Source organism: Bubalus bubalis, chromosome 7, assembly GCF_019923935.1.
Source record: "Bubalus bubalis isolate 160015118507 breed Murrah chromosome 7, NDDB_SH_1, whole genome shotgun sequence".
NCBI lineage: Eukaryota > Metazoa > Chordata > Mammalia > Artiodactyla > Bovidae > Bubalus > Bubalus bubalis.
Window position 1 is genome coordinate 50,255,351 of NC_059163.1, and position 18,540 is coordinate 50,273,890.

At 35.9% G+C, this 18,540-nt stretch overlaps 1 protein-coding gene across 2 annotated transcripts in view; it reads right to left on the reverse strand.

Annotated features, from left to right (window-relative positions):
• Positions 1 to 18,540, reverse strand: part of SLAIN2 (SLAIN motif family member 2) — a 69,990-nt gene that overhangs the window by 11,409 nt on the left and 40,041 nt on the right. The window contains exon 7 of one of the 2 annotated variants that reach the window (XM_025290075.3): positions 12,712 to 12,789. The exons of the other annotated variant lie outside the window; for it this stretch is intronic. Coding sequence (XP_025145860.1) covers positions 12,712 to 12,789 — 78 coding nt within the window. The remainder of the gene's footprint in view (positions 1 to 12,711; positions 12,790 to 18,540) is intronic. 2 annotated transcript variants of the gene reach the window in all.

Below are 18,540 nucleotides of genomic sequence, written 5' to 3' on the forward strand. Positions count from 1 at the left end.
AAGCTAAAACTCCATTACTTTGGCCACCTGACGCAAAGAACCAAATCCTTAGAAAAGACCCTGCTGCTGGGAAGGATTGAAGGCAGGAGGAGAAGAGGACGACAGAGGATGAGATGGTTGGATGGCATCACCGATGCGATGGACATGAGTTTGAGCAGGCTTCGGGAGTTGGTGATGGACAGGAAGGCCTGGCATGCTGCAGTCCATGGGGTCACAAAGAGTCAGACATGACTGAATGACTGAACTGAACTGACTGAACTGAATTTCATAACTCGAAATCCTCTGAAAGAGAAACCTCCAGGCACAGACAACTTCACTGAAAAAATCTACCAAATGTTTAAAGAGGAATTAACATCAATTCCATATACTCTCTACCGGAAAAGAGAAGAGGAGAGAATAAATCAAAATTCATTTTATGAAATATCAGCTATAATATCAAAACAGAAAAAGACAGTGTCAAAAAAGAAACTTGAAGACCAATACCTCTCAGGAATATGGACATAAAACTCTTAAAATACAAACAGAAAGAACTCAGTGATATATAAAAATATTATACACCATGATCAAGTGGGGTTTTTTTCCAGGATACAAAGATAGTTCAATATTTGAAAATCAATCAACATAATCCTCCACAATAACAGGCTAAAGAAGAAAAAGTACATGAGCCCACCTATTTTCGATGGAAAAAAGCATTTGACAAAGTTCAACACATATTCATGACAAAATTTTCAGAAAAACATGGAATAGGAACTTCAACTTGATAAAAAGCACCTACAAAAAAATCTACAGCTAACATTATACTTACACGATATAACAATATAAACAATATATAATAATAACCTCAGATATGCAGATAACACCACCCTTATGGCAGAAAGCAAAGAACTAAAGAGCATCTTGATGAAAGTGAAAGAGGAGAGTAAAAAAGTTGGCTTAAAGCTCAACATTCAGAAAACTAAGTCATGGTATCTGGTCCCATCACTTTACGGCAAATAGATGGGGAAACAATGGAAACAATGTCAGACTTTATTTTTTGGGGCTCCAAATTCACTGCAGATGGTGGCTGCAGCAATGAAATTAAAAGACGCTTGCTCCTTGGAAGAAAAGTTATGACCAACCTAGACAGCATATTAAAAAGCAGAGACATTACTTTGCCAACAAAGGTCTGTCTAGTCAAAGCTATGGTTTTTCCAGTAGTCATGTATGGATGTGAGAGTTGGACTATAAAGAAAGCTGAGCGCTGAAGAATTGATGCTTTTAAACTGTGGTGTTGCAGAAGACTTGAGAATCCCTTGGACTGTAAGGAGATCAAATCAAGTCAACCCTAAAGGAAATCAGTCCTGAATATTCACTGCAAGGACTGATGCTGAAGCTGAAACCCCGATACTTTGGCCACTTGATGCGAAGAACTGACTCATTTGAATAGACCCTGATGCTGGGAAAGATTGAGGGTTGGAGGAGAAGGGGATGACAGAGGATGAGATGGTTGGATGGCATCACCAATGCGATGGACATGAGTTTGAGTAAACTCCGGGAGTTGGCATACTGCTGTCCATGGGGTTGCAGAGAGTCAGACATGACTGAGTGACTGAACTGAACTGAACTGAACATTATATTTAATGAGGAAAGACTGAATGCTTCCCCTCTAAGATCAGGAACAAGGTAAGGATATATGCTCTCATCACTCTTATGCAACTCAGTGCTATAAGTTCCAGTGAGTGCAATAAATAAGAAAACAAAACAATGGACCTTAGGTTGGTGCAAACATAACTGAGGTTTTTTACATTGTTGAAACTTGCCATTTGATACTGGAATACATTCTTAATAAAGGTGGTTATGTTACACATCACTTTAATTCACATTTCTTGCTTTATGCTTTTTGCTAATGACTTATTACTTATTTTTTATATTTTAGACTATGAAAATGATGTTAGACAAAAAGCAACTTCAAGTGATTTTCTTATTTGGTTCAAAATGGGTCATAAAGCAGCGGAGACAACTCACAGCATCAAGAACACATTTGGCCCAGGAACTGCTAGCGAACATACAGTGCAGTGGTGGTTCAAGAACTTTTACAAAGGAGAAGAGAGCACTGCAGAGGAGGAGCATAGTGGCCATCCATTGGAAGATGCCAACTGAGACACATCATCGAAGCTAATCCTCTTACAACTAACCACATGAGAAGTTGCCTAAGTCTCAATGTCGACGATTCTGTGGTGGTTTGGCAGAGGAAGCAAATTGGGAAGATGAAAAGCTCAGTTAGTGGGTGCCTCATGAACTGACTGCAAATCAGAAAATGGTCATTTTGAAGTGCTGTCTTCTTTTATTCTACACAATGAGCCATTTTAAAATCCTATTGTGATGTATGATGAAACCAGGATTTTGTATGACAACCAATGAGGACCAGCTCATGGCTGGACTGAGAAGATCCAAAGAACTCCGGATCTCTCATCAATCGACTACCATTTCTTCAAGCATCTTCGACAACTTTTTGCAGGGAAAATGGATCCACAACCACAGGAGGCAGAAAATGCTTTCCAAGAGTTCATCAAATCCCGAAGTACAGATTTTTATGCTCTAGGAATAAGCAAACCTATTTCTCATTGGCAAAAATGTTTCTATTGTAATGGTTCCTATTTTGATTAATAAAGATGTGTTTGAGTCTAGTTATGATTTAAAATTCATAGTACAAAACTGTAATTACTCTTGCACCAACCTAATAGATTTCTGAGAAAGACTGAGGGCAGAGGGAGAAGAAAGTGTCAGAGGATGAGATGGCTGGACGGCATCACTGATGCTGTGGACACGAACTTGGGCAAACTCCAGGAGATAGTGAGGGACAGGGAGGCCGGAAATACTGCAGTCCATAGGGTCACAAAGAGTCAGACACAACTGGGCGACTGAACAACAACAACAACAGGTTAGGAAAAAAAAAAACCTCTTTTTACACAGAAAATCCCAAGGAATCTAAAAAACAGACAAAAAATAAAATCTTCCAGAAATTCTAAGCTCAGGAAAGTCACAAAATGGAAGATAAACATACAAAAACCGATTATATTTCTATATGCCAGCAGTAAGTGTATGGAAATATAAATTTTAAATGCAATACCATTTGCACTGCACCCCAAAATAGAGTAAAATAAATACATAGATGTAAATCTAACAAAACAAGTTTCAGCAAATACCATAGGTTAGCTGTGAAGATCAAATGAGTAATGTATAAGCAAACTGTTAATAAAATGTAAAATATTACAGGATTTATAAGACAAATCATATCCATGCCTCCCATACCCAGGGAATGTGGTGCCTCTCAGCCTGCTGCAGCTCAGTTCTCTGGAAAGATATTCAACAATGCCACTCAGGACAGTCTCCTGGGCTGTTCTGATAAACTGACTAAAATATAGGCATTAAGTAGACTCAGAAAGTTTATTTGTGGGGCTACTATCCTACGCAGGTTTGATAAGATATGATACCAAGGCATACTAAAGTTTTAATGGCTGACAAGTAATCATAAAAAAGTCTTTGATTTCTTCTTTCATTAGTATACAGTACTTGCCATTATTTTTCTAAGCATATAAAGAGAATATTTATTAAACATAAAGGCAGAAGAAACCTGTGAGAATCGACTTCACTAGCTTTTCTTCCATATATACAAAAACACTGATAGATAATAAATAAGCTACCAACAAACATCTGCAGCATCAGCAGCATTATTCACAATAGGTACAAAATGGGAAACAACTCAAATGTCCACCAACTGATGAATGGATAGACAAAATTGGTTTGTGTCCATACAATGGGATATTATTTGGCAATAAAAAAGGAACAAAGTACTAATACATGCTAAATACGAAGAACTTTGGAAATGTTATGGTAAGTGAAATAAGCCAGCTGCAAAGATCACATATTGTATGAATCTATTGATATGAAATGTTTAGCACAGGAAAATCCAGAGATAGATTAGTGGTTGCCAGTGCCTGGAAGGAGTGGAGAATGGGGACTGACTGCTAACGGGCACTGTATTTCTTATGGGGTGATGAAAATTTCTAAAATCAGACAGTGGTTAACAGTTGCTCAACTTATGAACTGACCTTTGAGTAATTCAAGGAGTTAGAGGTGCTGACCATTTTCACATGGAAAATCCACATATAACTCTGCAGTTGGCCCTCTGTGTGCATGGTTCTGCACCTGTGGATTCAGCCACTACAGACTGTGTAGTAGTGTAGCACATGTGTATAGTGAAAAAAATCCATGTATAAGTGAACCCACACAGTTCAAACCCATGTTGTTCACGGGTTAACTGTATCACCCTTTTTTTGCATACACTTTAAAAGAATGAATTTTAAAATAAGGGAGGGGAATAAAAGCAAGAAACCTCAGAAAATAAACAGCCCTATTTTTGAACAGTTCCCTAAAACAACAGAAGAGGGAGCACTACAGCCATAAATTAGAAACTTAAAACTCCCTTTCTAAGTGTTTAGAAAACCAATTTCACAGAACAATAAAAAACAGAAAGAATGAGGCCAAATTTCATATAAAGCTATTATATGAAAAAAAAAGAAAATAAGAAAATAAATAGAATACTACTTCTACTAATGGTGAAATCTTGCCAAATATGTCTACGATGCATACACAACAAAGGTCCATCTAGTCAAAGCTATGGTTTTTCCAGTAGTCATATATGGATGTGAGAGTTGGATTATAAAGAAAGCCGAGCACCGAAGAATTGATGCTTTTGAAGTGTGGTGTTGGAGAAGACTCTTGAGAGTCCCCTGGACTGCAAGGAGATCAAATCAGTCCTTCCTAAAGGAAATTAGTCCTGAATATTCATCAGAAGGACTGATGCTGAAGCTGAAACTCCAATCCTTTGGCCACCTGATGCGAAGAACTGACTCATTTGAACGGACAAAGAGTTAATCTCAAAAATATACAAGCAACTCCTGCAGCTCAATTCCAGAAAAATAAAAGACCCAATCAAAAAGTGGGCCAAAGAACTAAACAAACATTTCTCCAAAGAAGACATACAGATGGCTAACAAACATATGAAAAGATGCTCAACAACACTCATTATCAGAGAAATGCAAATCAAAACCACAATGAGGTACCATTTCACGCCAGTCAGAATGGCTGCTATCCAAAAGTCTGCAAGAAATAGATGCTAAAGAGGGTGTGGAGAAAAGGGAACCCTCTTACACTGTTGGTGGGAATGCAAACTAGTACAGCCACTATGGAGAACAGTGTGGAGATTCCTTAAAAAAACTGGAAATAGAACTGCCATACGACCCAGCAATCCCACTGCTGGGCATACACACCGAGAAACCAGAATTGAAAGAGACACATGTACCCCAATATTCATCGCAGCACTGTTTATAATAGCCAGGACACGGAAGCAACCTAGATGTCCATCAGCAGATGAATGGATAAGAAAGCTGTGGTACATATACACAATGGAGTATTACTCAGCCATTAAAAAGAATATACTTGAATCAGTTCTAATGAGGTGGATGAAACTGGAGCCTATTATAGAGAATGAAGTAAGCCAGAAAGAAAAACACCAATACAGTATACTAACACATGTATATGGAATTTAGAAAGATGGTAATGATAACCCTGTATGCGAGACAGCAAAAGACACACAGATGTATAGAATAGTCTTTTGGACTCTGTGGGAGAGGGTGAGGGTGGGATGATATGGGAGAATGGCATTGAAACATGTAAATTATCACATGTGAAACGAATCGCCAGTCCAGGTTCCATGCATGATACAGGGTGCTTGGGGCTGGTGCACTAGGATGACCCAGAGGGATGGGATGGGGAGGGAGGTGGGAGGAGGGGTTTCAGGATGGGGAACACATGTACACCCATGGTGGATTCATGTCAATGTATGGCAAAACCAATACAATATTGTAAAGTAAAAAAATAAATAAATAAATTTAAAAAAAAAAGAAAGAAAAGACCCTGATACTGGGAAAGATTGAAGGCAGGAGGAGAAGGGGATGGCAGAGTATGAGATGGTTGGATGGCATCACTGACTGGATGGACATGAGTTTGAGCAAGCACCGAGAGTCTGCAATGGACAGGGAAGCCTGGCATGTTGCAGTTCAAGGGGTCACAAAGAGTCGGACATGACTGAGCAACTGAACTGAACTGAACTGATGCGCTGCTGCTGCATCGCTTCAGTCGTGTCCAACTCTGTGAGACCCCATAGACGGCAGCCCACCAGGCTCCGCCATCTCTGGGCTTCTCCAGGCAAGAACACTGGAGTGGGTTGCCATTTCCTTGTCCAATGCATGAAAGTGGAAACTGAAAGTGAAGTCGCTCAGTCGTGTCTGACTCTTCACGACCCCATGGACTGCAGCCTACCAGGCTCCTCCATCCATGGGATTTTCCAGGCAAGAGTACTGGAGTGGGTTGCCATTGCCTTCTCTGAACTGATGTGCACACACACACAAAGATGAAAATTACAAGATACAAAAGAACATAAATAGTAAATAATGAAAAACACTCAAAAGTGAGATGGTGGAACACAGAAAAGAATTAGACATAAAATAAATCATTTCAAAGTGAAGTCTGAGATGGAAGGAACAAGAGTCACCATACACAACAGAGTGCTTTAAGAGAAATAAATAATGAAAATAAACTTTTATAGAACAAGAAGAAACTAAGAAAGATGAAAAGGATTCAAGAGAAGGCAACAAATATAGAAGGCAAAGAACACCTAATATGTGTACAAGAATTCCCACAAAAAGAGAAAAGCAATGCAAAAGGATGTAATAATGAAAACTATAATTTCAAAGAACTTGTCTAAAATTTTTAAATCTCTGCAACTTTAAATTGAAATAACACAAGTCTGGGGAAATCAACTCAGAAGAACCAACAGAGAGATGCATTCTCATAAATTATTGGACTTTAAAGAGAAAAAAAAAACCTTTGGACATCTAGATAAAAATATCAAATGATTGTAACAGAAACAACTCTTATTCCTGACAAAAAATAAGAGTCATATATTTAGGATACTCAAGGAAAGAAAATATAAGCCAAAGATTTCATATCTAGCTGACTTTCAAATATAAAAATAGCAAACAAGCTGTCACCAACATGCAAAAAATGAGAGAATGGATATTGTTCCCATAACTCCTTCTGAAAGAATCTACTAGAGGATAAGCTTTAAATAAAAAAATTGACTGGTGAGACAATATCAACAGACTGGTAGGAAGCATCAGATATTATTTAAATGTAGAGCTATCTCTAAATGAGGCATAAAGGAAAATATGGAATAGTTACATATGGGAAACGTTTTATAAACTGTTTTTAGTAACCATACTGTATGGTGTATTACACTAATGTTATTTATCCCCAGAAGATTCTGTGTAAAACATGGGAGAAAAATTGTTACATGATACTCTATTTCTATGTGTTTCCAAGAAATAGGCTTCTCAGAGCAGGATAAAAGAAAGATAGATAATAAGTTAAAAGAGGCTAAAGCCCTAAATTTGAAAGGGAAGTATTAGCATGAACTCATTAAGGCTCTCAATCTTAAAAAATACACAAGCCTACACATATACAGTTCTAGTAACTGAAAAGACCTAGAAATAATGACCAACAAGATAGCAAAGAGCATAACTAATAACTAAGATTTTGGTTTTGAGATTCCATTTCCTACCAAAACAGGTTTTCTGAAGAAAAACTAAATCCAGGTCTGTGGCAGGAAACGTAAAAGATGAGCCAATCTTGTCATATCAGTTTATTAAGACTTTATCAAAGACTACCAGGGTTGTGTCAAAAAGACCTGATGATGATGCTTCTACCAAAGTTGGGGAAATGCCCAGAATAGATTGAAACACAATAAAAAAATGTTTGTTTAAATCTATACATTTATAATGATACGTATTAAAGAAAAATACTGGTTATCTTTGGAGAATTCTAGGTTGCCAATTTTTTATTTTGCAAACTGGTAAATAAAGGGAAAGAACAAGCACTGAAATAAACCTTTAGTGCTGGTTTACCAAAGAATAAGAAAAAGTTTCTCTACATACTAGTTTTTTTATTTTAAATAAAGGAATGTTAGAATTGAAAAACCCAATTCTGCAATTCCTAATAAAGTAAAGATATAGGCATTATGCATCAATGCCTGTTAATATCACATGAAACAGGCAACCCCACTGTATGCACCTTTGGCTGAAGAAGTGCCACCACCAATGAAATAGTCTTGCCAAAAATAACATTACTGAATCTAATTAAGCATGAAGATAACTACCAATTTATAGGAAATACAGAGGAACCTGATGAAAGACATCACAGAAAATTCAATTTGTGTGAACATCTATAGTACAAGTGATTTGGTGGTTTCTTCAAACAATAAGGGGTAGTAAAGAGTTGGAGGAAAGCTATAAATTAAGGGACACTTAAAAAGACATAGTAAAGAGGCAAAACCATAGTTGGATTACTTGGATGACAAATACAGAGAAGTAAGGAACTTCTGGAAGTTCTAAAATAAAAATTATAAAAATTTGGGAGAATGGTTACTTTGGTGAAAAGGGGTCAAGAGAGGATTGTGTTTGGAAGCAGATGGATGTAGAGCATCTAAGGGAGTAAGTTCTAGTCTCCTGATACAAATGGTAGTCACAAGGTTGTTGCCTTATAGGAATACATTAAATTCTCTATGTATTATATGGTTTTCTGAATTGGTGTTGTATTTTAAAATAACAAGGATTAAAAGACAGATTTATAAATCAGAAATCTTTTTAATTTTATTAATCTTTAAACTTTAACTTTATTAATCTTTAAGTTCTTAGATGAATGAAAGGACTCCTTTATGAAAGGAGAAGTCAAAATGTTCTATTAACACAATCTCAAGATATGGAGAGAAATACTTTAATAAGGTTAATGTATAAATTGAGGGAAAACTAGAGAGTTTATGAAGAGGTGCACTAAGCTGTAGCTTCACTATTGTAAAAAATGTTTGCTTCTCTAATGGCAGCAGCATTTTGCCTTATCTATAAATTTGCGGGCTAGGGAGGAATAAAAATATAATGAGGGTAAACTGGAATCAAGTGATCTTTTTAAGACCACAGAATATTAGATTTTTAACATTCTAAAATGCAGTCCTATTTAATCAGGAAAAGCAAGGTACAAATTTCAGACAGGAGGGAATTTTGAAATAGGATTTTATCAGCAAAGGAAATTAATCGATGTACTTAAGACTTAACTAGAAAAGAAAAAAGAATCTTAGAAAATCACGAAAGCCTTAGCAAGTCTAAATGTAAATACAATCCATTCAATCATCATTCCAAAACAGCATGACATGGTCTAACAGAAATGTGTGTGTTTGAAGGGAGCCCCAAGAACAGTTCTCTGTGCTCTTCTTTTCCATTCTCCCACTGTATATAACAAAGTCATGGGAGCGACAGCAACGCCTATCATTTTAACTGCTTCAAAAAGCTGTTTATGGCAGAGGCTGGCTTTGATCACAACTGTTAATAGAAGAAAAAGTAAAGAGGGGCTAGAACAGAGAAAAAAAGAGAAAAGGATATAATGCATGTATCCTGTTTGCTTCAGATTCAGTACATGTTAACTGACAGAAAAGAGAACACAAGAAATTTTAAAATTTTGGTTCCAGAGTAATTACAAAATTCCTGGGTTCATATCATTAAGGATTCTGATTAACTATTGCTTATCTCATGTTAAATATCTCAAAATACAGTGAATTAGAACATTAAAGCAGTATTAGACCGCTACCATCACAAACTCCTTAGTTGCTTCTTTCCTTCTAAATAAAAATATAAAACATTTAAATTTGTTTTTAAAATAAAAAAACATTTAAATTAAAAAAAAAAAAAAAAACATTTAAATTTGCCCAGATCTCTGCATTCACTTTTCTAATTAGTCATTTTCTTCCTCTAACTTGGTTAGGTGCCCACCCTGTTTATCTCTTTTTCACTGATTTTCCAACAACTGGAGGTAGATATCTTTATAAAAGCAGTTTAAGCAGTCATTTCTACGAAGTCTTAAAACCACACAATGGGTTTCTTCCCTCTTCTCAAAGGGAAAAATGGGATGAAGAAAGCCAAAAGCTTTGCAAGAAGAAAATGCAAACAGGGATGTGTCCAGCCTTCTTGAATTAGTGGCATGATCGTATTCATCAACAAATGTTTATGGTGTGTTTCTTTTGTGCCATGCCACATAGTTTTACTTCTCTTCCCATCTTCAAACTCCAGCCACTACTAAATGCAATTAAAATCAGCAACCATTTTTCCAAGAGTTTAAGGAAAACTTCTTCCTCTTCCCACGATTCTGTGAACCCTTAAAGTAAGTAAATCAGCTTTCTAGAAAACGTAGAGGTTCATCCCCAGGATAAGGAACATTTGATTTATGTGGCAATTTACTATCTAGTCCATGTTTCTCTACTGGGCAGGTTTAATATGCAAAGTTACTTGTGAACATATGTCCTGTCTGCTTTACATCCCTACAAGATCAGAGAATCCCACAGTCCAAAGCAGACCCCTTTCTCTCACAAAGTCAAGACAGGAGGGGAAATTAGAAAATCCATTTTGGCCTTCCGGTCAAGAGATATTCTCCAATTTAGCTTTACCAGTAATTAAATTAGTATTTGAAATCCTGTCATAACCATTTCTCAATTGGTTTAGAACTTATAGTGTAAATGATCACCAGGTCACAACACCAACCAGTAAATATGGGAGTCTGGATTAAGATAATTAGGAAATTAAACAAAATGAAATTAAAAGAACAAAATATCAAACATGCACATGCACAAACTACTCTCCCTTTACCATGTCAACTAGACAGCTAGAGGTACCAGGAATTATGAGACTCAGTTTTCCTGTTATCACAGAGGGTAGGTAGTTCGGTAGCTCAGAATCACAAAAACAATGTAATCTCTATACGCCCTATGGAGATTACCCCTCCTCCAAAAAGTCAGCCAGAAATTACGATCTTTTCAATCTAATAATGGCTTCCCTTGTGGCTCAGCTGGTAAAGAATCTGTCTGCAATGTGGGAGACCCAGGTTCGATCCCTGGGTTGGGAAGATCCCTGGAGAAGGGAAAGGCTACCCACTCCAGTATTCTGGCCTGGAGAATTCCATGAACTATATATATAGTTCAGAGTCACAAAGAGTTGAACACGACTGAGTGACCGTCACTTTCACTTTCAATCTAATAAAGAGCAACACAGAATCAAGTAAAATTTTTAAATTATATAAACCTAAGGCCCCCCAAATGAAGCAGCTTGTAGAACATAACAAAAAATACAATATATATAAATGTAATATCCTCTCCTGCCCTTTTGTAGATACTACAATCCTTTTATGATCATCTGTTTTCACCTTCCTCCCATACCTAAAAATATTCAAAAGTATTTGGAAATCTCAAAAAAGAGGCCTAGGGTCCTCAAAAAATTTAAGAACATTTTCTACAGTGATCTTTAGTAAGTCACCTTCTTCTTCAATAAAAGAGCATAATCTATTCTGTCTATCATTATTTCTGACAGAGGGTACCAGAAAACACCCCTACTGGAGGCCCTAAGATCAACTTCTGACGTCCAAAACACAAACTTTCCAACATTCTTGTTTTCTATTTGACTATTTTCTTGGGATTCTAATATCTAAAAGTATATCCTTAAATTATATTTATCCACCGAATCACTGTTACATCATTTGCTTTTAATGAACTTGCTGAAGTACTGATACCTATTTCAGTACTTCTGTCACCATATTAACTAAATTGTTTTTTCAACAAATCAAACCTCAAACCTCCTCTTTCCATGTAACATTCTGTTAGTGTTTTATCCATCTTATATCTTTGTTAGTTGTTGAGTTCTGAAGCTGTCAGGAAATCTATGCAGACAGGGGAAATATTTTTCTTCACTGCCTGTATTTATTCTGTCCCATATTCTCTGAGGTTTCTGTTCATTGTTTTTCTCTCTTGGCTGCTCGGCATTTGGAACTTCCTTGACCAGGGGGACCAGGAATCAAACCCTGCCCCGAGAAGCCGAATTATGGACTATTAACCACTTCCCACCAGGGAAGTCCTATTCATTCTTATTACTGTTGGTCTATCCAATCCCACAGTGTTTCTCCCAATTCTACTTTTTCCTAGCTGTCCATACAGTCAATCTCCTGGAACCAATATGATAGCTTTGATGTCCAACCTTCAGATATTTCTTCAACACTCAGTTCTTATAAAAACTACCATTCCATAAATAATCCAAACATCATCAGTTAACCGTAACTCTGCTCTAACCTCAATCAATCTCTAATATGAAAACAGGCCCATTTCATCCTACAGGTAAGTAAATCCAAACACCAAAGTCAGAAGAAAACATACTGCATACAGAATGTCTGGCATTTCATACATTTTAAAGCATTTATTAGTTTATCTAACAAAATTAAAACAGTGACCCTCAGTTTTAGGTAAGAAAAATGATAAATTCTCTAATATGAAAAGCTATCAAAAATAAATATCATTTATTCCTTTCAGAATTGAAACTCCATACATACCTCTGTAGAAAATTAGTTTCTTCTGGATTTATCCAAGTAACAGAGAATGAATCCACATTATTTTATTATTAAAAAAAAAAAAAAAGACTAAAACGTGCCCTATAGACATCACTGACTCAGTATGCCAAAAGGTGAAAGATTTAACTAACTTGATCATTTGCTGAAATTTAAAACTTAGTAAGAGGCTGTAGTTACCTCTTTTTGTAGATGAAGTTTGAAGCAACTGTTTGGCTTTGAGGGAAGTACGAGGCAAATTTTTCAGCCTTTGCGAAGCTGTTGAAAAATAAGGAACTGTAATATTTGCCTGGAAGGACAAGATAAAGGCTATAGCTTCTGTAAACTTGAATACTTTAATACAAACTTGAAAATTTATCAAGAAACAGATAGGCGAGAATACATCAGAAACCTAAAATCAGAGGAATCAAAGTGATGCTTAGTGCATTAAGTTAGAAAAGAAAGGGAATGGAAATCTTAGTGCAAAGTGCATACTTTAAGAAATTGTTTCTTATAGATGAGAAAATCTATAACATGTAAACTGATCAAAATATCAGAGAAAACAAACCACCAGCAAACATGCTACAGGATGCAAAGAATACAAAGCTAATAAGTAAAAGTGATGAACATAAGCACACAGTACAGAAAAAAAAAAATAAATGTAGTACTTGTTCAGTGCAAAAAAGCAGACTTTGGCAAAGCAGTTATTGTTAGATGAACTGTCCTAACGTGAAACAGTAATCCTCATACTCAAAAAGGAGAAGAAAACTCAGAACCAGGCAGGTCCTCAAGGGAGTCAACAATCTAGTTGCTTTAAATATGTTCAACACCATCTTGGTGTAGAATTTAACTAACTGCATTTTAGACCTGGTTATCCGGACTATGTACATATGCATATGGGATGGTGAGGGGTAGGGATGTGTGTGTATGTGTTGGGAGTTGAGGGATTTGGAGGAGTCAGAGCATCTGTTTTTTAAGTGTTCAAGGAGGAGTTCTAAGCTTTCTTCACAACTCATCTATTAACTGCAGTAAAACTCTCAAAACTGGCAACTAAGCAGCAGTTCAGAGACATCCGGAGTTAAAGCTCACTATGGCTCCAATGAATGCGTGAGTCCCACAGCCACCAGTGCAGTCCCCTATGTAAGCTGTTCTCAAACATCATTCCATGATGTGAAAATAAGACTGCATACACCTCTAGGATTTATAAGCACCACTTCCACCTGCCCCAAAAAAGAGATCTCAAACCATAAACCTGGCCAGCATTCAGAGAGTCATTTGTGGATAAATGTATTACTTGATACATCACCAAAAAGAATTAAGGAGAATTTTTCTTTATTGCTTAATCCAATCAATGGTGATAGAATTTTCACTAATAGGAAACATTTTTAAAAAGTAACAAACCCATTTGATTTCAATTTCTACCAACACTCATTACAACACACTACTGCAACTAAATGTTGTCTGCCAGTTTAAGTTAAACATATTGCCAGGCGGACTAGCAAAAAATTCTCCAAACTTAAAAAAAGAATCAATTTTATAATGCATACCTCATATCTATCCCACAGAAATATCAGGCACTATCATCATTAAATATTCATTTATATATTTATTCATACATGCTTTCTACCATTCATATTTTCATTCATTCACTCACCCATTCATTCCTACTTTCTTTCTAATAATTGTGTACTTTATTCCAGGTACTGTTTTAGAAATAATGAATACATAGCTGGCTAGATAGACAAAGTTCCTACTTCCATGGAACTAAGAGTTTAGGGAAGGGGAAACAGACAATAAACAAAGAGTAAATACATGGCCTGCCAGATGGTGACAGCTGCTAAGGAGAAAATTAAGTAGGAAAGGGGGACAAGAAGTAGGAGACATAAGCTGCAATTATAAATAGGGTGATTAAGAAATATTTCTCCTGAGATGACATTTGCCCAAAGATCTGAAGGAAGTGCAGAAGTGAGCCATACAGATATTGGGGGAATGCACTGCAGACGGAAGGAAAAGCAGTAGTAAGGACCTGAGGTAGGAGTGTGCCAGATACACATGAAGAACAGGAGGAGGCCACAGTGTCTGTAGTGGCGCAAATGAGGGCAAAGGGTAACCAACTGCACATAACGCTGGCAATCCACAATATCTATTAACCACTAGATTGCTTAAACAAGGGTTTAAATATAAAATATCGTCTATAACCAATTGTTCTAGAAAGATCTTATTTAAATTCACAGCTATAATGACTCCAATGGACTTTATTTATCCCTCAAGTTTCATGGGTGATGTCACAAGAACAGCATCTACAGACAAGTGATGACTGTCCAATGGTAATGCAAAGAATCAAACTGCAAATAGGTTCAGGCAGTATACTCTAAATTTGCCTGATACAGATAGAATAAAATGAATGATTTTCATGATACCACAAAGAAACATAATGTTACACAAATAAGAACAAAAACTAAATTTTAATCTGAATTATCAATCTTAATTTGATCCATTTTCCAATGGCAAAATCACTTTTATTTCTTTATTGTGACCATGTGGCTTGTGGGATCCTAGTTCCCCTCTAGGGATCCAACTCATGCCTGCTGCAGTGGAAGCAGGAAGTCCCAACCACTGGACTGCCAAGGAGTTCGAAAAATCACTTTTTAAAAGATAACGTATACTAAACTGAAGTCTCCAAATCCTTCTAGAACTTTAATCCACTCTTCACATTGCTATCAGATTCAATTTCTTAAGAAGGAACCCTAATTAAAAGCTATGATAGCTTGTTAAGATGAAATCTAAACTCCTTAATATATTTTATTTACCTACTTATTTTTTGGCTGCACCACACAGCTTGTGGGATCTTAGTTTCCTGACTAGAACCTGTGCCCTCAGCAATGAAAGTACAGAGGCTTAACCACTGGAGTGCCAGGGAATTCCAAATACGGTATTTTAAAATTCCCACAATCTATCCCCTACCTACATCTCTCATTCTTGTCACTGAACCGACTAACCATCCTGTGACCCACACTTTAGTCAAACAAAACCACTATAATCAGGGTGTCGTTCTTAAGATTTCATTACTGGTCCCACTGTTGGGAAAACCTATACTTTCTTCCCTCATGTGACACCTCCTCCAGAGCTGGCTGAGATATTTTTCAGTATCTTCTCAGAAAACCTCTTTATACTGATGAGTGTAATACCCCTGTTTCCCCATCACTTCCTGCTTTTGAAGGGCACAAGCTCTCTCTTTCACATTTATATTCCCAATGCTTGGAACATAACATATACCCTATAAACATCTTAATTATTTACTGAATAATTAAGTAATAATTAATAACAATCTCTGGATAAAATCTGGAGACTTCCATTAAATATTCAAGATCCTCCACAGCTGAGATCCAACTCAGTGGTTCTTAAACTTAACTATGCCCCAGAGTCAGCTGAGACACTTCTAAAAAAATAAAGATTCTGGGTCCTCATTCCAGATGTATTTAATCAACATTTCCAGAAGTAAAGGTCAGAAGAACTATACTTAGTATCAATGTCTTTGTGATAACTGACTCAACATAATTATATTACTTATCCTTAAACAACAGTTCCACAAGTATTTCACTCATTCTTATATTAGCCCACTACACAGATTTATCATGACTTATTTTACTTCAACTTCATGTTTCATAATTGTGTAAAATTCTAGTGTTTTGGTCACAAGTGAAATTTGGATGAGAATTCCTCCCCCATGGGCCTAAGTGCAGTCTGGCTATGCATAAGCTGGTAACTGCCCTGAACACTCCCTCCTCAGTGTGACGTCCACAGTACAATACTGATCCTATACATCTCTCCTCTAGGAGTATCTTGTGCAAATATGTTCTTCCACTTAGTTACATGTAAGCAAGCAAATGATAAATGTTACACAGACTTAGTTTATTCTTTTGTGGTAATTCATAAAGTATTTATAGTTCAACCTCAAATCATGCTCCAATAGTCATCCAAGAATATTTTCCAATGCCTCCTTATTTGCAGTTAGGGTCAGCATGATGTAATCCAAACAGTAACTGGGAGGAAATTGGGAGACACACAGAGGAGCTGAGTTAATCTGGCTTGGTTTTGCCAGTTTTCTAGTTACTTGGCATTGCACATATAATTTATATGGATCTCTGCTCCCTCTCTATAAAAATAAAAAATGGGATGTTGTGGGGTTCAAATGAGATAATACATATAAAAGTAAATATATACTACTTTTTTTAAAACCAGCAGATTGTCTTGGGTTTTTCTCCCTTCTCTTATTTCTGAACCAGTAATTCCTATATTTTTCTGAAAACTAAACCTGTTCTCTAGTGGTCTTAGAAAACAAGCACTACACTAGTCTTTTGAAAAACTGTCCCTGACAAACATTCCTTCCTTTAACTGGAGAAACTGAAAAAATTACATGTATTCATGACCTTTGCAATGCTCTGGTTTTCTTAAACTTTTTAAGTTACTCACATTTTCCAAATATAAAAGTCAAGAATTGGTAATAGCTATCAAAATGAAATATATTAGAACTTTCATAATATTCATATTTGAATGCCAGCATCCACAATAATGCAGCCATAGCAAATAAGCATATAAAAATAGTGATTGCATAGTAACAAGGCAAAAGAAGTGGTCCCTTAGGTGGAAATAACAGCAATCTTGCAAAGTTAGGTTCATGCAGATCAGCAAGTAAGAACCAAAGCTTTACCACTTAAGAGCTGGAAAAATACTTAAAAGAAAACAAAATGCAGCAAATATATGAACTGGTTTGTATAAAATATTTAAAATGCTATTCATGTATAAAACTTGCCATTGTAATATTTTTACATAATTACCATATTAGTCTTTTAATTTTTATATGTAACAGTACATCTAACATACACACTAATTAAAACACATATATATTATGTATCAAAGATAGATGTAAAATTTTCAGAAAAATAGGTAACATTTTATTTTGCTTCATAATGTATTGACTTTAAACACAAAGTTTTAACTTTTTTTCTTTTTTGGCGGCACCATGTGGCTTGTGGGATCTTAGTTCCCTGACCAGGGACTGAACCCAGAGCCATGGCAGTGAAAGCGCCAGGTCCTAACCATTGGACTGCCAGGGAAGTCTAAGTTTTAAATATTTTTATCAAATAAACTTTATTAAATTTTAAACCTGCTAATATTCTGGATTTACTACTTTTCAAATACATCCTGTGAACAGTGTGATTCTATACTAAAATAAATGTTTCTGACATTTTCATCATAAACAAGTTTCATAACTACAAATATAAAAACAAACAAGTATATGCAATTTTTAAAAAAGGATGGTACCTTACTATTTCTTCTGCCTATACATTATTCAAATACTGAAATATACTACTATGAAACTGCATACATATATTCTTCCCACTTAAAAGTAAATTAGTGATTAGAATCTCACTATGTTTCTTTATCTATTTTTAATTATCAACTTCTGAGGGGGAAGAGAAAATAATTCACCTATAGGGAAAAAATTAAAGCTACATAGCCTTTCAAAGCTTCTGGTTCCTAATTTGTAAAAATGTATTAGTAACTGAACCTACTTTATAGACTTGTTCAGAGGATTAAACAGAATTTATGAATATAAGGTATAGCACAATGTGAGTTTTATAATATAAATAATATCATTTACAATTGGTAAATAAGGAAAACTTATCATCATAAAAGTCATTTTGATTCAAAATGAACCAAAATTTTTTTTCTAGACTGAATTTTTGAGCCACCAAATAACAGCAGCTTAATATAAAGTACACCAAGTCAGCTAAACACAACAGAGCCAAGGAAGAATGCAAGGGGACTTACAAAAGAATTGAACGCTGTCAAAGTTGTTCCTCAATACACAAGTTATAAAATGGACAGTCAATAACTTTATGTTTGTATCACTTCTTCATTACAGCTTTGAGGAAATGAAGGAACATATCACAGTGACCACTTTAACCACAAACAGTAAATATGTTACAAAGGAACTGAATAAATCAGACTACAAAACTGAAGTGA